This window comes from Stigmatopora argus, chromosome 14 (genome assembly GCF_051989625.1).
Source record: "Stigmatopora argus isolate UIUO_Sarg chromosome 14, RoL_Sarg_1.0, whole genome shotgun sequence".
Lineage (NCBI taxonomy): Eukaryota > Metazoa > Chordata > Actinopteri > Syngnathiformes > Syngnathidae > Stigmatopora > Stigmatopora argus.
In genome coordinates, this window is record NC_135400.1 from 11,967,692 (window position 1) to 11,992,234 (window position 24,543).

A 24,543-nucleotide genomic window follows, 5' to 3' on the forward strand; every position below is an offset into this window, starting at 1 on the left:
TGAAAAGAAGCAACAGCGCCCCTAGTGCATGACACACAGAACTACATCATTGTAAATAGGCAAAAATACACTAAAAATGCCGTAGTAGTATGTTTGATGATAAAATATGTGAAATATATTCCACATATTCAACTACAGGGAAGGGATAACGTTGATTAGAGGTAAGACGTATGTGAGCAAAAATAAATTGAACAACTTAAGCGGAAAAGGAGTAAACAAAAAAAAATCCAATCACAGTGACTTTTTTTTTGTTCTTAGAAAGACCAAAATTTTACATTCATTGGTTTTAACTATACTATATTGTTATATTTTTTTTTAACTATGGGGCTATTGTCACGTATCAAAATATGAGTTAAACGGTACCACATTTATTCAAGATTCAGCATTTATTTGTGAATTCTCCATATGCGATGGACGTACAAAAGGGTTAGGGTTAGGACTAGGGTTAGGGTTAGGGTTTGGGTTAGGGTTTGGGTTTGGGTTTGGGTTTGGGTTAGGAATAATTTAAAGTGTATTTTTAGTCTATAAATGACAAATGTCAGACGTTCATACAAAAATGATGTATTTAAAAGCAATTTTTCCAGTACCAAGTGAAGATGAGTGTATTGATGTGTCCAGGTTTGTGGATTAGGATGCCCGTGGTCTTAAATTGTAAGTGAGCAAAGTCTAAAAGACAAAATGAATTGAGCGTGTATTCCCATTGGTGTCATTGTGACCAAATGAGGCAGCGGTCTTTTAAAGCACTTTCAAAGCAGATTGAGTTTGAATAAGGGGGCTTCTCCGTGCCAGTCAAGTGGGGTCAAGCCAGGGTGGCAAGCAGAGGGGGCGACTGGGTAATGGGCGTCACCCGGAAGAAACCTGGTGACAGATCGCGAGCCTGTTTAAGCAGCCTGCAAAATTCATACGTGGCAGCTGTATTCAAAAGTGAGTGAAGGGTCTTGAGAAGGAGGCGCGCCACTCCGCCCCTCATTTTCCAGCTCATTTCCCGGGACACAGGAGAACAGAGATCTTCTTTTTTTTTCTTTTCTTTTTTTAAAGGCTGCCATTCAACTAGCACACAGACACCTGCTGCTACCACTGGTGTGTGTGTTAAGAGGGGGAGGTCAAAGTTGAAGCGGCTCACAAGTAACAAACAAAATAACCTTGTTTACCAACTTATCTCATTAGTTATGTCTTCTCGTCACACTTGGTACCAGAAGATATTCCTTAGTCATCTCACAAGGGGCTCGTTGAATTTTCAGACAGACATTCACACCAAATTTCAAGTTTATCCGCTAAACTAATGTTTCGTTTGATGTTTTTCTAACTTTCAAGGGGACAAAACATGTCTGACTTTCTGTTTATTGTAAGGCATGGGTATTTTTTTACTGTATGTATCCTGTAACCATTTTCATGTTTATTGGTGAAAGACGTGCCAGATACTACTGTTTTTTTTTTCTATAAATTTCCACAATACATTGAAAAGTAGAATAATAACTTTAATTCAAGTACTTAGTTGATTTGATATTCAACTTAAGGCATGGAACCTTTCAGTGTTTTTGGTGTGTCCTGGACATCCTCCTTAGTTTTCATGTTCATTTCTAGTAATGGGTAGGGTCTACTTTTTTCATGATAATATTCAGTCCCATAAGAATCTAGGTTTTGCAATTTCATGAATGTTGCAGTGTTGAAAGAGCATTATTCATTTGTCAAAATGACAGAGCTAGCAAGTATTAATCAAATTTCAATGACTATTAACCTATTGGCTTCCATTTTGAAATGGATTGGACGTCTATCGCCGTCAACAGAAGAAGTGAATTTCAATTCACGGGGTTGTTTGCTTCACATTCACGTGAATTATTGACGAGGTCGACTGAATTATTGACGACCGTCTCCAATCGAGTCGGGCCCGTCCGGTTTGAAAGGCGAGCCGACGGCCACTGAATACCACCTGTAGTCAGTACGTCAAATACAAACTGGGGAGCTCCATTGTGCGGTCCCCCTCCCCGGGGGTCCCGTGGGAGTGCGTGACAAGCGTGCGACCGTCGCACGAGCGGTGCGTGTCCATACGTTGAGAGCGTGGCGGGCAGAAGGCAGAAGGCCGGGCCGGGCCTGGCGTCTGACACTGATTTGTAAAGGCAAACAATCGGGCGCGTTGACCCGATGCTCCACTGTCTGTTGCGCATACCTCCATCACGGCTCTTTAAACAGCAGCAGATTGCCACGAGGGAGGGTGACGGGGGGTCCCGGGTCACAGCTATGAGCTACGCTGCTTTGACAATGAGGCCAACTTGGGTGGAAAATGGCCAATTATTTTGGCATATTGAGACGTGATGGGCTAAGATTTTATTGATGGGGTTCAATTGCAACCCGTTTTTCAATGCTTTTCTCTCAACAAATGGCTTTTTTATGTAAATAAATTTTATAACCTTTTGACTCGTTTAGCTACATGTTCAAATTTCAGTGTGCGTGTAATAAAATATCTTCAAAGACCACTTTTTTTGCTAAAAATGAGAATATTTGGGCCATTTACATTTACATAGATACGTATAAGATACATAGTTTGTCATTTGTACAGAAATATGAGCACAAAGCAAAAAATCATTTATCTCACATACGATGACTTAACTTTTTATCGCTTTCGGAATACATTTGGTTGGTGAGTTGATCTTTTTCAGTGTCATAGCTAGTCATTTAATGATGTCAAAACATGAGAATTGTGGGGGTCCTTAACTACAGTAAATTGTATTAATCTCTACTGTTGTAAACAAACACAGCACTGCTATTATCATCCATTCCCATTGTCAGCATGTGGTGATGACCTTTTTCTTCTCCCTTTTCATCGGCGGGCTCAAGCTGTCGCCCCGCCACTCCTTCTCTTGTCTGTGCCGGCCCCGGGCCCCCCTCCCAAACTTGACGGCCCACCTGTTGAAGCAATTGTCTCCTTAACAGTTGATGTCAATAGCCACGGGCGCCACCCTCTCATTCTTCCCCCCGTGTATAAAAGGAAGCCGAAGTTTCGCCGGTATCATTTGGACTTTTCACAGCCAGCATGCAGACGGATAATAGCAGCATGTCTCTGCGGTGCGAGGAGACGGAAGAAGACCACGGCGGCGCAGGGGGTCGGCTGCGGGCCGCCTGGGACCCGTCGGTGTCCGGGAGGCGCGTCATTCAGAGATTGCTGGGTGTGGAGAAACGATACGCGCCCTCGCCGCTGTACGTCAGCCTCATACAGCGAGAACCCCAAAGACGTGAGGAGCTGGCCAAGTGGATGCTTGAGGTACAGAAGGGGAAGCGAAACTAAAACAGATGTCAGATGACAAATGTCAAGGATTGGTCTTTCTCCCTTAAATTCAGGTATGCTGCAATTGCGGCTGCGACGAAACCGTCTTCCCACTGTCGGTCTCTCTAATGGATCGCTACCTGTCAGTCACATTGTCGGCGCCGAGGTCGCCGCGCTGCCTGGCGGCCGCTTGCATCCTGGTGGCCTCCAAGCTGAGCGAGTGTGACAGCATCACCTCGGACGCCCTGTGCACCGCCGCCGAGTACGATTTCCTACCTGCCAACCTACGGGTGAGAAGCTACGCTAGCCGTTTTTAAACTAAAATTGTAGATTTCAGTTCACTTTTAATGATGCAGAGCTGAATATTTGATCAGATTATGTTTTCACCTAATATCTGCCAATGACACTGATAGTCATCCAAATTATTTAAACTTGGAGGTACGCCAGCGAAAAAACTTCCAAAACGTATACTTTTGTCTGCTCTTCCAGGAAATGGAGCGCATCGTCCTTGCTACCTTGCGTTGGGACACGGCGGGCGTGACCCCTCAGGACTTCCTACCGCACTTCCTATCGTCGCTGGAGGATTTGTGCGGGGAGGACAGCGCTACCCTGAGGAGGCACAGCGACACGTTGGCGGCTATGTGCGCTTGCGATTGGCGATTCTTAGGGGCGACACCCTCCCTGGTAGCCGCCGCCTCACTCAATTGCGCCCTACGAGGCCTGAGCGACGGGCCTTACGCAGTCTGTTCCGTGCTGGCCGAGCTGTGCCGTGCTGAACCGGTGAGTAAAAGTTTGTGCTTTCGTGTCCCTACGTTTGAGAACCATGGGTCTAACAGATCCTTCGTTCGGCATGGCAGGTGGTGCTGGAGCACTACAGCGAGATGATTGAGCGCGCCCTTCGTCAGCGTCTTGGAAGCCCCCCTGCAGCCAAAGGCGACGAAATTGAAGATGAGAGAGCCGGAACGCCCACCGATATGCGAGAGATCGATTTCTAAAGTTCTGCCAAATCGCAAATGTGGACCAATCAGATATCGTTGTCATCAGTCAAACTGATGTAAATTATGACCATAACATAGCATATTTCTATATATTGAAATGACCTAATTGTGTTGTTTATTTATTTTTTCGGTTATTTATTGCCAGACCTTTTTTTTAACTTAATATGTTACTTGTGCCATATTTTTATCGTAGGGTCCTTTTTTATTTATGCTCTTGTTTGCTTATTTATACCTTTTATTTATTTATTTTGTGCAATTATTTACGTTTAATGTTAATTTATTTACTCTGCCATACTTTTAAATGGTTTTCCACGTACTCAGTGAACTCATTAAATGAAGAAATCTATTTTTTGAAACAAATAAAGAAAAAATGTCTTGTCTTCATATGTATTTATTTTAAGTGTGACACTGCAAAATTTATTATCATACTTTATCATACTATCATAAAGTAGCTATGGTGTGAAATTTAACCTAAATATGAGGAATTATTTAAACTATGCACCACTAGTACGTATATTTAAAATCGCAGTTCTCGGCGCGCGTTTATGACGTCATTCCATCCGCTGCCAAGACACCGTGATTGAATTGTGATACGTACAGGCAAAAAAAAAATACGGTGAGATGGGGTCTATTTGTATAAATTTCGTACAAATGTAGTTACTATTCTGTCGTTGAAATTACAAACTAGAGGCTTGCATTTGCGAGGCAGACAAAACCTGCGTATGTAGCTATTTGCGGCGCTTCCTATTTGTGTTGTGTTGCTAGCGCCCGGCACATGTGTCGTGAAAGTAGAAATATGTCATATAAAACAACGAATTCATCATATTTTTGCTTTATATAATAAATAAAGACTCCATTTGTTCATGCTAACTTGGCCTAGGTCGTTCTTGTCGGACGGGAAAAACATTGTCTACGCCGGAAAAAGATCAAAGGACGTTCCGCCGAACTTCAATCAAAAATCCCGTATTTTCGACGTTGTTCGTAATTGACTACATGTACTTTTGTAGTTGTTATGAAGTGTTATTGTATTTTAGTCATACTAAGAATTTGACATGGAACGTGACCACCAGCGACTAAGTATTTGCGTGTCATTCTTCTGGAGATTTAACTAGGTATGTGAATCAGGTGTGCTTTTTAGGAGGATGATGTTGAAAGGCGCCTGGTTGCTTCTTCTCCTCGTTGTCTCCGTGCTGTCGGTGCCCATCGACCGTAACGAGGTCCACCAGGAAGGCAAAGATGGAGTCCAAGATGAGAACATGGTACGGAAGTTCCTCAGTCTTTGACTAGATCCTTATTTGACTCAAGTCCTCATCTGGCAGGACACCGGTCTGTACTACGACCGATATCTTCGAGAGGTAATCGAGGTGCTGGAGACGGACCCCCATTTCCGGGAGAAGCTGCAGACGGCCAACACGGAGGACATCAAAAATGGTCGCCTGAGCAAAGAGCTGGACCTGGTCAGCCACAACGTTCGAACGCGTCTGGACGAGTTGAAACGGCAGGAGGTTTCGCGCCTCAGGATGCTGCTCAAGGCCAAGCTGGACAGCACCAATACGCAGAGTCAGCATCATATTTCTTTTAAAACTATATGTGGAAAAAGTCCATTTAAATGACTTTTTTCCTCAGGTCTTCAAATGGATCACGCTTCCTTGCTCAAGCAGTTTGAACATCTGGACCCCCAAAACCAGAATGCCTTTGAGGCCAAAGACCTGGAGCTGCTCATTTCCACGGTGAGAGTCATAATGGCCATATTTTTAGTCCCAGAGATTTTTGTACTTTTGCTTTGCAGCCTTGTGTAATCATTTTTGCTCTTAATTTGGTAGTATTGCAAACCTAGCTTTACTTTTTTAAATGTAATCCACCCGTTTTTGTACTTATCCCTCCCAAATTGACCCTAAATTGCCATTTATTCACTATCATTGTTTTTTTTTTTTTTTTTACACTTTAGCTATTCTATTCTGGGCTAAAAAGGTCCTATGTTTTATGTAAGGTTCACTTTATGTTCTGTAACTATCTTCTCAAATTTCCCAGGGATATTTTCAGTTTATTTTTGTTTCACATGTAAATCTGACTCTACACTGGCATTCAATTCGTCTCACCATGAGAAGCAGTTTGACAGAAAGTGAACAAAAGCGGAAATTGTCACGAAACAACAGATGATTCTCTACTCGCAGGCCACTAAAGATCTGGAAAACTATGACGCGGAGCGCCACGAGGAGTTCAAGCGCTACGAAATGCTGAAGGAGCACGAAAGGCGTGAATATCTGAAGGGTTTGGACCAGGAAAAGCGTGAAAAGGAAGAGCAGCGTATGCAGGAGCTTAAGGACAAACATCGGCAGCACCCCAAAGTCAACGCACCCGTATGTTTGTCTTTTATTCGTTCGTAATTTCTCAAACAGCCATTCAAAATTTCGTCACTTGTTCTTCAGGGTAGCGTGGCTCAGCTGAGGGAAGTCTGGGAGGAGACCGATCAATTGGACCCCAAAGAGTTTAACCCCAAGACTTTCTTCAAACTGCATGGTGAGACCCGGTGTCCGCGTAGTCTGATTTCCGACGACATCAGGTGATGTCATTCGCCTTGACTTTTTTTTTCAGACACCAACGAGGACGGCGTCCTGGACGAGCAAGAGCTAGAGGCACTTTTCACCAAAGAGGTACCATGGCGGTTTCACCAAATGGGAATTTCACCCAAAATATTTTGCGGGTGTCTTTGGTTTTCCAGCTGGAGAAAGTTTATGACCCCAAAAACGAGGAAGACGACATGATGGAGATGGAGGAGGAGCGGCTGAGGATGAGGGAACACGTCATGAAAAACGTGAGTCGTCTTCCATTCCGCGTATCAAATGTCGTTGTTTTACAACTGACTCTCTTCTTCTTCCTCCAGGTGGATGCCAATAAAGACCGACTGGTCAGCCTGGAGGAATTTCTCAAGTCCACCGAGAAGAAAGAGTTCAACACAGCCAAGGAATGGGAGGTCAGCTCAGCCAGATCGCCCACAATCAAAAGTCCATTTTTTCCCACCATGTTTCCTGTCTCCAGACTTTGGACGCTAAGCCGGCGTACACGGACGAGGAGCTTCAGCGCTTTGAGGCAGAGCTACGTGACAAAGAGGAGGAACTAAAGAAAAAGGTAGACATGCTTAATCAGGAGCAGGAGCTGCTGAAGGAGCGGGGAAAAGCCCTTGAGGCCCAGAGGAAGGAATATCAGCAGGTAGCTGAAATTCTGTCCTATCCCGCACGCTTCCCTCACCTTCAGTTGACCAAAATGCTTCCATTCCAGGCAGTACTGGAGATGGCGCACAGGCAGAGGGAGCAGCCCGCAGCTCACGACGGAGAAGCACTTCAACTCCAGCCGGCCAAACAGGAAGATAAAGGTTAGGGTGCAGCAACATCAGAAAAATAGTGCCTTAATTACATATGGTATTTATATAATAATATTGGTACCACTCTAATAAAACTTTTCCATCATTAAGAAACAGCAATTTATAATTAAGAATATATAATAATAATAATAATTGACAATAAAGGACATTTTTTTTAAATGTCAGTACTGTTTTAGCCATTCAAATGCAAGCATCTCAGATTTCCCATCTACTCGCTACGCATTGGTCAAGTGAAGTAAGCTTCATCTGAATCACAAATGGAGAAAGAAAGAGACATATGTATTGTATACAGGTAAATAAAAGTTTGTGCCTGTTTTCTTTTAAGGGGTCATCTATTCCTTTCAATTTCATTTATAAATTATGATAATCGAAAACCAATTCATGTATTTGAGAAATTGGTCTAAATCTAAATTGTTACCTATAAATCTCTTTTTATGTCCCAGCAGGAAAAGTTGCCGTGGAGGAAAATGCCCCAGCGCCAAATCATTTGCCTGCTGAACCGCCGCAGAATCTTCCGACACACACTTGAACAAATGCGCATATTGACTTATGTGACATGCACTGACCTACAAAAAAGCTTGCACAGACGACCTGACTGTCCTCCTCCTTATGACATTTCCTGCGTGACACTGACTAATCGTGTGAAGCTAGTCGACATCAACTTGACTGAAGACACGTTACAAAGTGAAGAATTGTCATTTGCAGTGTTCTTTTGCTGTTTTCTGTTTATCCTGGGTGGCTTTAATTTTAAATAAATTTTTAATTTATGTCCAAATTGCCCTGAATTACTCAGACTTCCATTTTGATTTTGTATCCATTTAAAATACATTCATCCAAGATGACTTCTAACTCATTTGCCACTATTCACAGCGCTAGACATCCAATTCTCCTAGTATAGTCCGAACAGATTGGACGTCTACCATGGTCAGTGGCAGCCAATGAGGTAAAATGGCTGGATAACTTTGTTTTGCATGTCACAGTATACAATTGCGTTCAGTTTCCACAGAGACTTGGGCTGTGACGTTCTTGATGTTGGACGACCGTTCCACTCTTAAGCCTGACCCCGCCCCTTCTGCTGTACAAACAGCTGCCTGCCTGCTGTCCACCAAAGAAATAAAATTCCTCTCTAACCAAGGTAAGATCTGAGGTATCACAAACAATCTCACATTTATGCCACTGCTAGATTTTGGACCAATAAAAAATGCCAAGAGTAGAATAGTTCGTTTTCATACATAACTTTAGCTAAGGAAGGGCTAGGGTTAGTGTACCCGGAGGAAACCCACACAGGCCCGGGGAGAACATGCAAACTCCACACAGATGGACGTGACCTGGATTTGAACCCAGTACCCCAGAGCTGTGAGGCCGATGCGCTAACCACTCGCTCCACCAGGGCCGCCCGTATTACTATTAAGTACAGGGGAAATGTGTTACATTTAAATTATTACAGACATGGTAAATAATTAAACTTATCATTAACAACTATACATCATTTTTGACGATTTTAAGGGTATTAGTTTTTATTTACCTATTATAATGGAGGCCAGCATTGGCTTGGCGTCATGATTTTCCAGGTGATGGAGATGCGGGGAGGGACGTGACAGGAAGTGGTCAGGTGCACGGTAACGTCAGGCACAAGGGCGGAAGATGTTTACCGACGCCTCCACAATAAAAGTGCAACCGCGTGTTTAAGAGTTCTTCCCATCGCTGTAGAACAACGAAAATTATTCTGATCTCAAAAGCACCTTTCATTAATATTTAATATGTGGTTCAAAAGTTTGTGTATACATAGATATATACACACAATCACGACATTTATCTTCAGAAGAAAGACATTTGTTACACTGTATTCAGTCTTTAATTCAGAAAAGAAACAGATATCCTTTGAATTTATGAATATAAGAATGAATGATTGCTTTTGATAACTGATATGGCTTCATTAAATCAGGCGAAAAATATGCATGTATTACTACGTCGTCTGCTCTTGTTTTGACATCATTTCGGATGTGGCTGTCTTGCAGCACGTCTGTTTTGACACTTCCCGGGCACCGACGCTCCCATCTCAAAGGGAGGAGATGTGGATGTGGAGCGGGTTGCCGAGTTACTCAACCGGGCTGGAACCGTGGACAACCGGCAGCGACCCCTCCACCGGCCGAGACTGATGTGGGAGGCCCTCCGCTCTCCATTTCTCACCGGCCTTGGTGGACCATGACACGGGTAAGAATAAGAGGCCGTTCGGCGGGCCCCGGAAATCATCCTCATTTTCATCATCATCCTCGGCGGCGGCCGTTCGACCGTCCACTTGTTTTTATGGGCAGGCAGACGTCGTTAAATTGAGCAATTAGAAGCTTTATTCACCATTTTGAAATGTCACCCATGTCTTAATTAGGCCTCGTCTTGACGAGGGAATGATTGACACCTCCCACCTTAACGCGACGTCTGGTAGCGTTCGCCCAAGCGCCCCTCCCTTCCCCACACACTCTTCCCTGGCAACAAGAGCACCCTAAGAGCTATGTTTTTTTTCTTCCCACAAAATGTCGTCTTTTGGGGGCCGCCACAGGAGACTCCTTTTCGCGCGCACGAGCCCCATCATGACAACGCACGCGCCCCCACCCCTCCTTCTTCCGTCTATTTCTCGTTCTCGGCTGATTTATCGCGAGATTTTACCTTAATTTAGCACCTCCTACGTGAGGATTTGGGGGGCAATCAAAATTCCACTTTGCTAACTTCCTGTTTGCCATCAGTTAAGACCTGCCGCTTTTCTGGCTTACTATCTTGAATGGCTAAGTGAGTTGAGGAGCTTCATTAAGATGAAACTAGAACATTGCGTTAAGAAAAAAAAGATGACATTTCAAGATGAAATATTCCATCAATACCTCAAAATCTTCCAAAGGTAGTCCATTAATCATTACTTTTTGTTAATCGCCAAATATTATTCACTAAAAGTATGTCCGGGGCATTTTGTAATATTTTTCTCATTCTTGCAGTTTCCTCTGTGGTGTTGCTGGAAAAACCTGGACCTAGGGGACTGAGGTCTTCCCCGAGGTCTCCCTGCCCCCTCCCCCTTCCTCCCACCCATTTGTACCCTAGACATTCCCCAAAATGATGTGCGAGGTGATGCCCACCATCTCCGAGGATGGGCGTGGCGGAGGCGGCGGCTCTTCCTCGCCGGCCGGTACTGGCGCCGGCCTGGGCGGAGGTATGGGCGGCGGCATTGCGGGCTACGGTAGTCGAGACCCCCGCAGTGGCGGAGACGAAGGGGGCAGCACGGGGAACCTGGAGTCGTTGATGGTCAACATGCTGACGGAACGCGAGAGGCTGCTGGAGAGTCTGAGGGAGACGCAGGACAGCTTGGGGACAGCCCACCTGCGACTACGAGAGCTCGGACACGAGAAGGAGTCGCTACAGAGGCAACTGTCCATCGCACTGCCGCAGGTAGGAACAAATGCCCCGCCCATCCCTTCAAGTGCTTAACATGACTAAGGCATGAGTACTCAGAGTCATGTATTCTTTATCCTCTGCATAGTCAACTGGTAGTGTTGCGCCAGAAGCTAAAGCGTTTTATTTCAAATTATGATTGGTCGGTGTATTTTGACTGGGAGGGGCTTAAGAGTTAATCACCATGTTTGAGTGCGATTGAGAGCAAGAACTAATGCTAAAAATCCAGTTATAATTCATCCATATTTTATTTTTGGTGTGTGAATACTGTACCAAATGTAACAACTTAGACCAACAAAATCAACTGTATGTCACCTTTGTACTGCAGCTTGATGGTTATTTCACAGAGTCCGGATTTCACTATTTTCACGTCAGGCCATGTCACTTGATGGCCAGTGGGATCCAGATCCAAGAATTCAAGTCAGTTGGTCTGCCATTTTTGAGAAAGATAAGAGGAGAGATGTTTTTTTATGGGGGGCAAGAGTGCTAACACTGATAATCTTATGGCTTCTCAACAAGCTTGCAGAGCACGTGTCACAAAATGGAGGCGTCGAGAAGTATAGAGAAGAAAGCGTGCAATGTGCTTCACACCAGTTTTTTTTTTTTAATCTTTATTCGGCTCAAAAAATCCTCCCAGAATCCTTTAGTGCCACAATTCACCATCTGTCAAATCATGCATTGGTTTTGTTTTGTTTATTTTAGATTTTGGTTTTGTCCCCCAAAGAAAGGTTAAAGCAAGTGTTTTCTTGTTCTCTTTGTTGACACATCACCTTAGTTACACGGAGACTCAAGTTAAAGGCAATTAAACATAATTGCCCAATTTGATGACAGTTCAACCAGTCTGCTGTCTGTCAATCAGTGCTGGCCTCTTTTCCGTCACCTCGGGGCATTTTTTTACTTTGAACAAGCGCACAAACAGGTGAAAGAGTTGCTTTGAATACATGTTGACGTCAAAGCATACTGAGTTATGTAATTACACTATATATTGGAAATCTCAAATTTTATCCTGAACATTAGAAATGTTTGGAAGATACTGTTTGTTTCTGTAATGTGCTGTGATGTTAGAAAAACACCTCTTTTAAAAAATGAAAATCTTTAAACAAAAAAAAGTTAAATTTTGATTTATTCAGTATTCATTGCAACATTTACATCGTACATTTCAATATCCATTGGTTCACATTTTATGCATTTAGTTCCATTCTCATTAGTTTACATTTTCATTATTAATTTTAACACTAATTTCAGATTTTTAATCTATAATTTTGGCGTCCCAGAGCCTTCAATTAAAAAAAAGAATAAAATAATAAAATTGAATGTCGCCCTCTTCTGGCCTCTTGTAGGAGTTCGCAGTGCTGACCAAAGAGTTGAACCTATGTCGGGAGCAGCTTCTGGAACGAGAAGAAGAGATCGCCGAGCTCAAGGCAGAACGCAACAACACAAGAGTCAGTCCAAGTTTTATCTTTATATTCAAAATATCTTGAAAATGACATTGCGCTATACTCTCAGCTGCTTCTGGAGCACCTGGAATGTCTGGTGGCGCGTCACGAGCGGAGCCTGAGGATGACAGTAGTGAAGCGTCAGACGCAATCGCCGGCAGGCGTCTCCAGCGAAGTCGAGGTCCTCAAGGCCCTCAAGTCGCTCTTCGAGCACCACAAGGCTCTGGACGAAAAAGTCCGCGAGAGGCTGCGTGTGGCCCTGGAGCGAGTGGCGACACTGGAGGACGAGCTGCAGACGTCCTCGCAGGAAGTGGGTCCCTCACTGGTGGCGCCCGCCAAAACGCCAATCGAACACTGGTGACGTGCTCTTTCTACGCTGTCGTCACAGGTTGTGTCTCTGCGCGAGCAAATCAAGCGGCGGCAGCCGGGACTGGACAAAGAGGTCGGTTTGAATGTGCCGTTTATGGTGAAATTTGGCTTGAAACACAATTCTTTGTGTTCCGGCACCAGCGTCTTCCCAACGGACCGTCGTCCATCTTGGACGATGGCGAGGTGGACCGACAACGCGAAGGCGAGATTGAACGCCAACGATCTGAGTTGGGCCAGCTGAAGGAGAGACTGGCGCTCATGTGCAGACAGGTAAGCGTGCATGCACGCCATACCAACACTACTACTACTACTCCGTTGCGGTCATGTGACACATTTTCCCACCGGTCAGGTCGGCGAGATCGAGGAGCAACTGACGTCTGCCAGGAGAGAACTGACACGATCGGAAGAAGCCAACCACAAACTACAACGGGATGTCAAAGAGGTCACTCAGTTTTATTTTTTAGCTGACATTGATGTTGATGGACTACAGCCAGTCTGAAGCCATCAAAGTTCTCCATTTTAAAATCTAGGTCGCTCTCAAACATTAAGTACAAAAAAATCACAAATATAGCCCCGGAATGTTACCGCTAAAGGGGTGCTAGACCATGCCGCCGGAGCGTACACTGCTACACTTGGATCTCTGAGTGTTGTTAGATAATGAACCACTCGCGGTATTAGATAGAGACTGGCTGCACTTAGAGTGGCAATGGCGCTACAGGTTGCCAATAAATGAATGAAACAAGTCATCATGATCCTAGTGAAAATCTCTAAACTAGAAACCTGCTCGATAAAAGCAGAAAGGTAAACAACACGGAAATTAATCGGACGGTCAATACCACAGAGTGACGATGACATCATTTGTCTTCAGGCTCTGTGTCAGAGAGAAGACATGGAGGAGAGAATCACCACACTGGAGCGCAGGTACCGTCTTTATATATAGTAATACCTCGAATATCGCGGTTAATGTGGACCAGACATGGCCACGATAATCGAAAAACTGCAAATTAGGATCACTCCTATTTTAAATAAAAAAAATAAAAATACAAAAAAAAATCTTCTTCAGTGCTGAGTCCTAGTAGCAAGCGGAAGACGGGGGAGTTGCTTCCGCTTGTGAGTTTCAGCGTGGATTTTCACATTTTTATGAAAAAATCCGCATTGTAGTGAAGCCGCAAAAGTTGAACCATGAAATCCCAAGGGATTACTGTATTTACTCTACTCCCCGCTGATGTTTCGCCGCCCGCAGGTATCTTAGCGCCCAGCGGGAGGCGACGTCTCTCCACGACATCAAAGACAAGCTGGAGAACGAGCTGGCCAGCAAAGAGTCATTGCACCGACAGGTAGGTGAAGCTGCTCCTTGGCCCGATCGGCGTTGGTACAAACCACTGCCTGCTCCGTTCAGAGCGAGGAAAAGAACCGGCAGCTGCAGGAGCGCCTGGAAGATGCCAAGCAGAAGCTGCAGCAGACCCTGCAGAGGGCCGAGACGCTGCCCGAAATCGAAGCGCAGCTTGCGCAGAGGGTGGCTGCACTCAACAAGGTACAAAAGCAATAGCAAAAGAACCAACTGTCAAGAATCCTAGTGAGCTCACCCCATACGTTAGTTTTTTTTATAATGCACTGAAACATGATAATTCACTTGCAGCCCTCGGGTTATTTACACCAAGCATTGAAAGTGAATGTCAAAAATATCCCCAAAACAATTTTTGGGGCTTTTTTTTTCTCTTTGAGCGCTCCCAAAATAGAAAAAAAACATCTTTCTGCACAAAATTCCGCGGTGACGTGTCGAGGCAAGACGGGCATAACGGATGATGATGCTTTGACTCCCCTTCATCAGGCCGAGGAGCGCCACGGTAACTTTGAGGAGCGCCTGCGCCAGATGGAGGCGCAGTTGGAGGAGAAGAACCAAGAGCTACAGCGGGTGAGTCACGCTTGGTTCGTCCCCGCCATCTCCAAGCTCACAAAGACACTCTAATTTTCTAAAGCGCAAGATGGCAATCTCAAGCCCAACACAAAATGTTATGAATGCTTCGTGTCTCACGTGGCTTCTGGTCCCCACCCCGCTTTAGGCCAGGCAGCGCGAGCGGATGAACGACGAACACAATAAGCGTCTCTCGGACACAGTGGACAAGCTGCTGTCCGAGTCCAACGAGAGGTTGCAGCTGCACCTCAAGGAGAGGATGGCTGCCCTGGAGGAGAAGGTGAATCATCACAATTCAGAGTCAAAATCACCACAAGGCTAATGGTTAACAGCCCTAACATAGACAAAAGGAGACATCGTGCTAGTTAGCCCTTAAAAAAATCAACTAGCTTTCCAATCAATTAAGATTTCCATTAACTTTTCACTCAATTAGTAAGGGCAATCCTAGATTCCTAAGAATTTTCATTGAGTTTCCCTTTAAACTAAAACCTGTGCTTTCCTATTGCCGCAGAATGCTCTCACAGAGGAGCTTTCCAACATGAAGAAGATTCAGGATGACCTTCTGGCAAACAAGGTGAGACCACATATGTCCTCGTTCCTGCTCTTGATTTCTCAACACCTGCCTCCGTGATATCCGTCAATCAGGACCAGCTAATAGCAGAGCTGGAGCGTATTCAGCTAGAACTGGATCAGCTGAGAGCAAGGCCTGGAGGCTCTTACTCCAGGTAGGAAAAATTCCGACTGTTGACACACTTGTACTGTACATGAATTCATAATCGACTAGCACTGTTTTTTGTGTGTGTTGTAACATGCGTCGCATGACTTCATTCCTGCCCGTGAGCAGATTTGACAAAACCTTTCATCCACGCTTCTTATCTCTCGCCTCATCTTCCCGTCTCTGCAGTCGATCTCTACCCGGCAGCGCTCTGGAGCTGCGGTACTCCCACGGGAGCGGTTCCCTCCCCATGGGTTCCACCACTCACCTGGACACCTTTGGGAACGCCTCCTTAAGCGGCAGGCGAAGCCACCGGGCCCGTTGGAGCTCGGCCAGGGAGGACTCCACCAAGGTGGGCTGGGTTTATCTTCTCTGATCCAAACTTTTCAAACAATGCTCTATTTGCGTGATTTTGCAGTACACAGACTGGGACACAGGGGTGCTGTTGGGGTCCGGCTACGACCACGGCGTGGATGTGGGCTGCTCGGACGACGAGGACGACGGAGACCATCGCTTCGGCTCCGAACTGCTGTCGCCCAGCGGGCAGACGGACGTACAGACGCTGGCCATCATGCTGCAGGAACAGCTGGAGGCCATTAACAAGGAGATCAAGTAAGCAGGATCCTCGCTTCTGTGCTACTTGTTTAGCGATGCTAATGAGACTCCTCCCCCAGGCTGATCCAAGAGGAGAAGGAAAACACGGAGCTGCGCGCCGAGGAGATCGAAAGCCGCGTAAGCAGCGTGGCCTTGGACAGTCCGCCCATCCCGCCCGCCACGCTAGGGAGGGACGGTGCAGGGCGAGGCTTCATCCCATCCTCTATCACCTCGTCCACCCTGGCCTCACCCTCTCCGCCCAGCTCGGGGCACTCTACGCCACGCCTGCCTCACTCACCGGCACGTGAGAACGATCGACAGGTATTCGCGCTCAGGCTTTGACCAAAAACAGACCATAGACAACACTTCAACTAAGGAAACAAATCGTGAACTTACCCACAGTTGTAACGGCTTTAATATTATTTCATAAATTAATTAATGAGAGCACACATCTACATTTACCCACAAAAATTTAGCTGGCATTGTGACTGTCGGTGTCCTACAGAACAACAAAGATGACGAGCGCTCCCTGGCCCTTCTGGACTCCACGCCGCCGCCCACGCCGAGGGCTTTGCGTCTCGACAGGATGACCCTCACTCACCCGGGCGCCTTGCTGGACGACCCCCGCGAGTTCCGCAGGTGAGAGCGTCGGCGACGCGGTTTCTGCCTTAAGATCGTTTGACCCGTTGTGTCCCTTACAGCTTGTCAGCAGATGGCAGCAGCTCCAACAGCAGCCAGGACTCCTTGCACAAGTCCAGCAAGAAGAAGAGCATCAAGTCGTCCATCGGGCGACTCTTTGGGAAGAAGGAGAAAGGTAGAATGGGACCACCAGGGCGAGACGGCTCGGGCTCGCTCGGTAAGACTGTACAAATTCAAGTCGTCTGTGTTGGAAATGAAAACTTCTTGCTCCGTCCACACAGCGTCAACGCCTTCCGAAGATTTGGCCTCCGGGGATCTCATCGGCATAAACAAGACGGGGACTCTGGGCCCGGCTGACAAGGACCGGCGAAGCAAGAAGAAGTCAGTGGAACATTTCTCTTTTCTTAATAGTTCATGCAAGTGCCCGGCGATATAGATAACAAAATTAATAGGCCATTTTTAATTATGATAAAAATATGGAATATGTAGATATAGAAGCAAATTTACCATTCCACTTCTATTGTTTATCAAATTTAGGTATTGTAGACTTGAGTACAGTGTCTTTTTAATAATTTTGGTAATATACATCGTCGTACTTCATGGTTGATCTTCCCATCTTCAGGCACGAGTTGTTAGAGGAAGCTTGTCGTCACGGTTTGCCATTCGCGTCCTGGGACGGTCCCACCGTGGTGTCTTGGCTGGAGGTATTCCCCATATCTTTTTCAAGCTTCTCTTCCCAAGTCCCCCTTGGTTTGACTTGCCGTCGACCGTCCTTGCAGCTTTGGGTGGGCATGCCCGCTTGGTACGTAGCGGCCTGCCGCGCCAACGTGAAGAGCGGCGCCATCATGGCCAACCTGTCGGACACGGAGATCCAGCGCGAGATCGGCATCAGCAACCCGCTGCACCGCCTCAAGCTCAGGCTAGCCATCCAGGAGATGGTGTCCCTCACCAGTCCGTCAGCGCCCGCCAGCACTCGCTCGGTTAGCCTTCGCCGATATAGATTTCCTATGGTTTCGTACGCCAACTCTGAAATGCGTTAAGGGGCAGTAAAAATAACTCAAAGAAAGAAAAGCTGTAAAAAGCAAAAGAATATAAAACATAATGCCAAACGTCATCCTATAAATGTCAATGTCGGCTAAAAGCCTGGCCCACATTTTCCACAAGTGGTTGGAGTCAATTCCATAGGAGCGGCTCAAGTTTGTAAACGCAACATGAAAAATCCAACTTTTTAACTCTGCGCGTGTTGAAGATTGTCGTAAAGATCCTACTCACGCTTTTGCGTGCTTATTGTACTTATGCATAAACAACTACAAATGGAAAATGTTGTGCTTGCAGTCGACAAGCAACGTTTGGATGACCCATGCCGAAATGGAGTCCTTGAATGCTGCAACCAAGCCACCGGTTAGTGCCTCCCATTTTTCTCTCCCTCACATGTATATTTTTAAAATGCTACCTCTACTATATACATGCATTTAGGGATATTTTGATTTTTTTTAAAGATCCACATTGATGAGTTTTTCCTCCTCCTCCTCTTCTTCTGTGGTTGTGTCTTGTAGTGTCGAGCATCTTGTCCCTCTGGTGGCTGTTTCACTGTGAAGCGCTTCCAGCTAATTGCCCGTTCACTAACACACTCTTCCTCCCTTTGTCTCCTCTTTCCCTGGCTACTCCTCTGCTTCGCCTCCATCTTTTCCTCCTCGCTGCCTCCTCCCGGCTCTCTCTCTCTCTCTATCCGCCCACTCTTTTCTCCTCCCGCCCTTTTAGGAGCTGAAGGAGTTCAGTTGGGATCAGGTGAGCACAATTGGACTTTTTGGCTACTCAAGTAAGATGTAGGATTTAAAACCCATTGGTGACCAGAGTTGCTGTAAACATTTGCTAAACTATTTAGTCTGAAAGGGCTGACTTTTCTATCTTTTCCCATTCTAAAACATGAGAAAGCAGATGTTATTTTCCTCTTTTATCTTTTGGGCCATTTGAAAGTGACCAACTATACAATCTTTTTTTTTTTTTATATCGCTTGCAATAATTTTGCATTGCACAAAATATTAAATGTTGATTTGCAAAAAAAAAAAGTTGTATTGGTATTCAGCACTCGAAAATGACCTTAGAACAAGTGTTTGGATTAATACAACCATTTAAAAAAAAAAGAATGATGACATCTGTTCTGAAAATGCCAAACTATTAAGACAAATAGGTATATTTTCATAATTTTTTGTATAATTTACATTTAATCAACTTGCTAATGAATGAATAAGATACATCGCTGCCTGGCCATGGTCCAATCCAATGTCCCCGTTCAGATCCTAGCGTACGGCGACATGAATCACGAGTGGGTGGGCAACGATTGGCTGCCCAGCCTGGGCCTGCCGCAGTATCGCAGCTACTTCATGGAGTCGTTGGTGGACGCCCGCATGCTGGACCACCTCACCAAGAAGGAGCTGAGAGGCCAGCTCAAAATGGTGGACAGCTTCCACCGGTGAGCACTGCGCATTGCTGGCGGGAAGCTCTGTTGTGTTTTAGCGCCGTTGTTTATTTATTTTTATTTTTTTACCTCTACAGGGTAAGTTTGCATTATGGCATCATGTGCCTGAAGCGCCTCAACTACGACCGCAAGGAGTTGGAGAGGCGGCGCGAGGACAGCGCACACCACAATAAAGGCGAGACAACCCCACCCATAATCTTTGTCCTTTTTATTTTTTACAGACCTGATTTTGTTCTTCATGCTGCGTAAATGTCTCATCAGAGAAAATTTGCGGCCCCCTTCGCACGCAGTTTGATGAAAATTTACATGTTGCATGTCTGGTGAAGCCGCATGTGGCTCATTAGCCCTGCTTTTTTTCAGACATTTTCCGTGCTTGTCGGAAAATCTCGTATACTTAAAACTGCCTAAATGTAGACCAGTAGTATCTGCGGTTCTAAGTCTCAGTTGCTCACTTAATGAGGAAGCGTGTTGAGGTAGGAGCATGTGCAGCACTGATGTCAATGTATACGCACTTTTCCCAACGTTGGCCAAGTCGTTAATACGGCAGCTTCCAAAAATGGCTTTAGGTTATGCGTTCAGCATTTGTTTGCCCCTGCTTTAATTGCTCTTAGAAGTGCTGTCTTTTTTTAAATTTTACAATGAAACTGAATTAGAGCAGCACGTTGGAAAAGGGAAAAAAAGGACGTCTGGGTATTTAATTTAGTACACCATCTTGCGCTGTTGGTACCTCAGATGAGAGGAAACGGGAGCTTTTATAAGTGTGTTGTTTGTTTTGTGGCGGTGGTACTGACTGCACCAAAACGGCGCGGTTCTCATTTTGTCCAGATGTGATGGTGTGGTCCAACGAGCGAGTGATGAGCTGGGTGCAGATGGTGGGCCTGAAGGAGTATGCCGACAACCTTCGCGAGAGCGGCGTACACGGCGCCCTGCTGGCACTGGACGACACCTTCGACTATACTGACCTGGCCCTGCTACTGCAGATACCCAATCAGAACACACAGGTACTGCCTTATTTTTTTCTTCACTGCTGCTCTTATACCAAATTAAAAATTAATTAACATTGTATTTTTTTTGACCTGCCTTAATAAGCACGCTCTGTACCGCAGGCACGCCAGCTCCTGGAACAGGAGTACAACTCGCTCATCACCGTGGGAACGGAGAGACGGCCTGATGAAGTTAGTCACACGCCAAAAAAATGCACACCCATGAAAAAGATATATACAGACACACACTCCAAAAATAACCAACTAGAACTTTCAAAGCATAATAAATCGCACAAAATGGCAAAAAGACAAATCCTACAAAAACAAGCAAACGCACCTTTAATAACCATGTAAAGGTAATCGTGCAGAACATACACAGAAAAATCACAAATGCCACACATACAAAATATCTTTCAAACACACAGACACTAAATACCAAATACACAAGGAACACACACACACAGTCCCACTCACACAGAACTAAATCTCACAAAAAACATTAAAAAAAACACACAAACACACAGTAACCACACAGCCTAACACAAAACAAATACTCAAACACACATTAACAAAATAACCACAAAAATGCACATAGTAAATCCAGACGCAGAGAAATGCCACAATCACCTCAAAAATGCATACAAAAATATGCACTCGCACACAAACAGAAAAACAACGCGCAATAGCCACAAAAAGACATACAAACAAACACAAAATGCACTTACAGTAAAATGTACACAACTGACAAAAAGCCACCAATCACGCATTTAATAATCAGAGAGACACTTATTTAGGGAACCCTGACATCCACACTGATTGTGTATTTTTCTTTAGGACGGCACAAAGACGTTCTCCCGTTCCCCGTCGTGGCGCAAGATGTTCCGCGAGAAGGACCTGCGCGGCGTCACCTCGGACTCGGCCGAGACGCTGCCCGCCAACTTCCGTGCCTCGGCTATCGCCACGCCCTCCGTCACCCTCAGGAAGGTGCAGAGCGACGGTGAGTCTTCGGAACCCCCAGGGCGGTCGGGCGGGAGGCCCCTTTGAGCCTCCGCCGCTTTGCGGGGTGTGACTCAATGCCACGGAATGACAGGAATGACGCCCCGGGCTCACTATTAGAAAGATTTAGCAGGATTGGGATTAGCCACTTCAATGGCGAGCGAGTAACCAGTTTTAGGATTTCCGTTTTGTTGGAGCAGAGCTGTTTTTTCCTCTGATTCATTTAGTAGCCATGCTTGTAGAAGAGTTGGCACAATTAATTCAAGTGGTTTACTCATGGGATGCCGTGTCCAATTCAGACTGGGCAATGGTACTAAAGATTATCATTCAATGACACCATTCCAGCTCAAAAAGACATATCTTGGTTTCAAGCCATTTTAGAATACTTAAGATGACAGGCAACCTTGGAAATATGGCTTACACACCTTTTAGTATGTATATGTTAGGTTTTAAGATTTTTTATTTTATTTTGAGTGATATTTTTAATTTTTAACCCTTAAGTTAAGTGACTTTTTGATCATTTAGAGACTTTATATGGAGTTCTAATGCATTTTTCAAGGCATTGCCGCACATTGCATATACAGACTACACCATAATGTTCCTGTGCGTCGCTAATCACACACATAATGTATTTTTTTTCCACAAGCTTGTCGTAACATGCCCACAACAATACACACGCAGAACCAAAAGTCTTAGTCTTAGCTCTTTTTTAAAATCATATTTGAGATTAAATGTCTTTTGAAGGTGGGCCCACACCTAAAATGAGTATTCAAGCACTTAAATAAACCAAATGTTATCATTTGTAAAATAACAATATTTGACTTCAACTGTTAGTAATGGAGTATAAATCTCACTTCAAAGTTCAAATCGTCATTTGTCTTTGCTCAAAACAAGTCGATAAAGATGTTAGACTCAAACTCCATTGATGGAAGTGTTTTGTAATGGAGTTAATAATGGGATTTAAATCATGTGGAATTGGCCCAAAGTGTATGAAAGGAACAAAAGAGGGTAATAAAGACGACCTAGGTCACACAGACCCACCTATTTAAATCAAAAAAGTTTTTTTAGTCCCTTGGAAGGAGATGGATTAAAGTAATCATGTTATTTGTTGCTTCTGTAATGAAGCTGACTTGGTCACATTGACCCAGCGACACGATTGTTAACATTATTAGGCAGATAAAGACAAAAAAGTGGATTAAGACTTTATGATCTGTAATTGACTCGACACTACTGATCGTGTGCAAATGATTCATGAATCATGTTTAATGTGCACTTTCAAGAACTTGGAATGTTTTGGAAACTTCCCCTTTTTTCAAGGTCCAATTATGAACACCATGTGTGTAGATGCATTCTATGCTAGGGTGCCATTATCCCAGCTCTGGAATTCCTCTTTCCTTTCTCGGAGGAAGTGTTGATGACAAGGCCAAGATTGACCAAATTACACTAGAGGAAGTTTTATCTGCCATTATGGCTCTTAATGGGAATGTTTGCACAAGGGTTAGGGGTGTTTAAACTTAACGGGCGTGTGTGTGTGTGTGTGTGTTTTGTCCACAGCTAGCTCCAGTGCCCGGGGTGAATCTGCCTCCGTGAGGACGTACTCGTGTTGAAGGGCGCGCCGAGGTAAGGAACGGCTCATTAAAGCGTCAAAAGCAGTTTGTTAGTGTGGCTAGATGAGATGGATAGCACAGATGTTTTCATTGTTGTGGTTGGATGTTTTTCCTCAATGCTCATTAGCACCAAATTGCTTTGTATGTTGGTGTCATTTCAAGTGCGTTGACACTTTAATCCTTTCCCAAGGCTTTCTTCAACCCATACATAACTTAACCTGGAAATTAGCAAAGGTGTTTGCTTTCGAAGTAGTTTGATTTCACAAAGTTGACAATATGTAAATGGTAGTAATCCCTATTATATTCAAGGGAGGGGAAATACGTTCATTGTATTTGGGAAAAGGGGACATTTATAAGGAGATTTATTAAAGACAACTATTTGGAAAAATTCGGACCATGAAGCTATTTTATCAACATGTAATTTGCCTATGAGTAGACACTCGCTTTCTTTGGGAATATTATAAAAATTCAGCCATGAAGCCAATTTCACAAATGTCTGGCAGTGTTTTCAAAAGGTCCCTCAAAGAGACTCTTCTACTGGAATATTTGTACTCCGCCTGAGGAGGTAATTTCTCTTAGCCCCGTGAAATTTGGTGGACATGTTTGTAATGAGAAAACCCACAAAAAAGGTCTCAAAATGCCGTTCTCAAAGACATTTGGCTTTAAAGTGGCCATTTTTGGTTCCATTGGGCCACGTTTCCCGTTATCTCTTCCAAATTTAAACCCTTAAGCGTGTACTAAAAAGTCAGGCTAAATTGCTAATAATTTTACTTTACTTTAAAAAGTCAGCTTTCAAATTAGAGTGTTTTCTTTCACAGAGGACGCCAATCACACTAGGACCCACTGAAGAAGGACTTTGAATAGAAGAAGAAAGTCTCCTACACAATACACTCAACTTCAGGCTATTTGTGCTGAGGGTTCTGCAATAACACCAACTGGACCAAGGTGACCTGATTATTCCTCCATGTTTTTTTTCTCCGAGTAGAAAGTCCGAGTTGTCTCTCCACGGCCCCTTTGAGTTGTGCTAAAGCGACTCACGGCGCCATTGTTGCGGTCAAGGCTTGCGTTTGGGGATCCTCGATTGATGCGGACTGTAAAACATGTCCAGCATTGACCGCATCACAGCCTCGCCGGTCTTCTTGGTCCTTTTGTCTCCGGCACGTTGAAAGCCGATCCCACTTCCTTTGAAAGCTTACCATAATAACGGACTTGAAAGGTTGCCCGTGGTGGGAGGGGGGTCTAGTCCCACAGGCATCGTGTTCGACCGTTTTGACGCGTTCACACGGCGAGCCTAAGAAAACCTTGTTTCTGGGTTCTGCGTGAAAGGTACCGGAATTAAATATCGTTCCCACGTCAAAGGAAAAATGAATCGGACATCAATGAGTTACCAATTAGTTGATAACTTAGTTACAGGAAGCTGTTGTTGTTGGGCCCCGGGCCTAAAATGTGATGGCAGGGGGCCGCGGAGAGACACAAACACGTAAAGGATAGAAAATGGCCGCCCATTTTACCCACACAAGCCATAATGCAACTCTCTGGAAAGGGGGGGCAGGGCGAGTGAGTCCAAGAAACAAAAACCGTTAGCCTCCGTGTTTACGATGCATGTTTTAAAAAGAAAAAAAGACAATGAAATCTTTTGTTATTTTCTCCTAAAATGGTGAAGATAACATTGTGCTTCAAAATGAAAAAAAGATTAAAAAAAGACATGTATGTATGATACATTTATGGGGGGG

At 44.8% G+C, this 24,543-nt stretch overlaps 3 protein-coding genes across 9 annotated transcripts; all 3 read left to right on the forward strand.

Moving 5' to 3' along the window:
• The first annotated feature begins 48 nt into the window (after window positions 1-48).
• Window positions 49-4,431, forward strand: ccndx (cyclin Dx). Of its 3 annotated transcripts, none has more exons than XM_077619636.1 (5): window positions 49-161; window positions 2,836-3,259; window positions 3,337-3,552; window positions 3,752-4,042; window positions 4,120-4,431. In XM_077619636.1, the coding sequence occupies exons 2-5, from the start codon at window positions 3,032-3,034 to the stop codon at window positions 4,255-4,257; spliced, it is 873 nt and encodes a 290-aa protein (XP_077475762.1). In that variant the 5' UTR covers window positions 49-161; window positions 2,836-3,031; the 3' UTR covers window positions 4,258-4,431. The 3 variants fall into 3 exon arrangements, with proteins under 3 accessions (XP_077475762.1, XP_077475764.1, XP_077475763.1); XM_077619638.1 differs by lacking the exon at window positions 49-161 and adding an exon at window positions 531-651; XM_077619637.1 differs by lacking the exon at window positions 49-161 and adding an exon at window positions 1,078-1,125.
• A 359-nt stretch (window positions 4,432-4,790) lies between these two features.
• On the forward strand, window positions 4,791-8,427 carry nucb1 (nucleobindin 1). 4 transcript variants are annotated; one of them, XM_077618641.1, is made up of 12 exons: window positions 4,791-4,876; window positions 5,399-5,519; window positions 5,580-5,820; window positions 5,887-5,990; window positions 6,435-6,620; window positions 6,690-6,780; window positions 6,856-6,914; window positions 6,983-7,075; window positions 7,145-7,234; window positions 7,300-7,470; window positions 7,540-7,633; window positions 8,086-8,427. In XM_077618641.1, exons 2-12 carry the CDS (start codon window positions 5,403-5,405, stop codon window positions 8,169-8,171), a joined length of 1,332 nt encoding a protein of 443 aa, XP_077474767.1. In that variant the 5' UTR covers window positions 4,791-4,876; window positions 5,399-5,402; the 3' UTR covers window positions 8,172-8,427. The 4 variants fall into 4 exon arrangements, with proteins under 4 accessions (XP_077474767.1, XP_077474766.1, XP_077474769.1 ...); XM_077618640.1 differs by having other exon boundaries at window positions 4,792-4,876; window positions 5,386-5,519; XM_077618643.1 differs by having other exon boundaries at window positions 4,792-4,876; window positions 5,386-5,519; window positions 8,089-8,427.
• Window positions 8,428-8,551: 124 nt separating this feature from the next.
• Window positions 8,552-24,520, forward strand: ppfia3 (PTPRF interacting protein alpha 3). 2 transcript variants are annotated; one of them, XM_077618638.1, is made up of 32 exons: window positions 8,552-8,777; window positions 9,661-9,856; window positions 10,627-11,074; window positions 12,418-12,519; window positions 12,584-12,823; window positions 12,902-12,955; window positions 13,024-13,152; window positions 13,232-13,324; window positions 13,751-13,803; window positions 14,126-14,219; window positions 14,282-14,416; window positions 14,714-14,797; window positions 14,946-15,077; window positions 15,309-15,371; window positions 15,443-15,522; window positions 15,702-15,864; window positions 15,931-16,124; window positions 16,187-16,427; window positions 16,612-16,745; window positions 16,808-16,962; window positions 17,027-17,126; window positions 17,368-17,449; window positions 17,525-17,725; window positions 18,081-18,146; window positions 18,507-18,533; window positions 19,043-19,218; window positions 19,302-19,399; window positions 20,050-20,225; window positions 20,331-20,399; window positions 21,042-21,204; window positions 22,758-22,823; window positions 23,629-24,520. In XM_077618638.1, the coding sequence occupies exons 3-31, from the start codon at window positions 10,742-10,744 to the stop codon at window positions 22,808-22,810; spliced, it is 3,690 nt and encodes a 1,229-aa protein (XP_077474764.1). In that variant the 5' UTR covers window positions 8,552-8,777; window positions 9,661-9,856; window positions 10,627-10,741; the 3' UTR covers window positions 22,811-22,823; window positions 23,629-24,520. The 2 variants fall into 2 exon arrangements, with proteins under 2 accessions (XP_077474764.1, XP_077474765.1); XM_077618639.1 differs by lacking the exons at window positions 20,331-20,399; window positions 21,042-21,204; window positions 22,758-22,823; window positions 23,629-24,520 and having other exon boundaries at window positions 18,302-18,533; window positions 20,050-20,197.
• The last annotated feature ends 23 nt before the right edge of the window (window positions 24,521-24,543 follow it).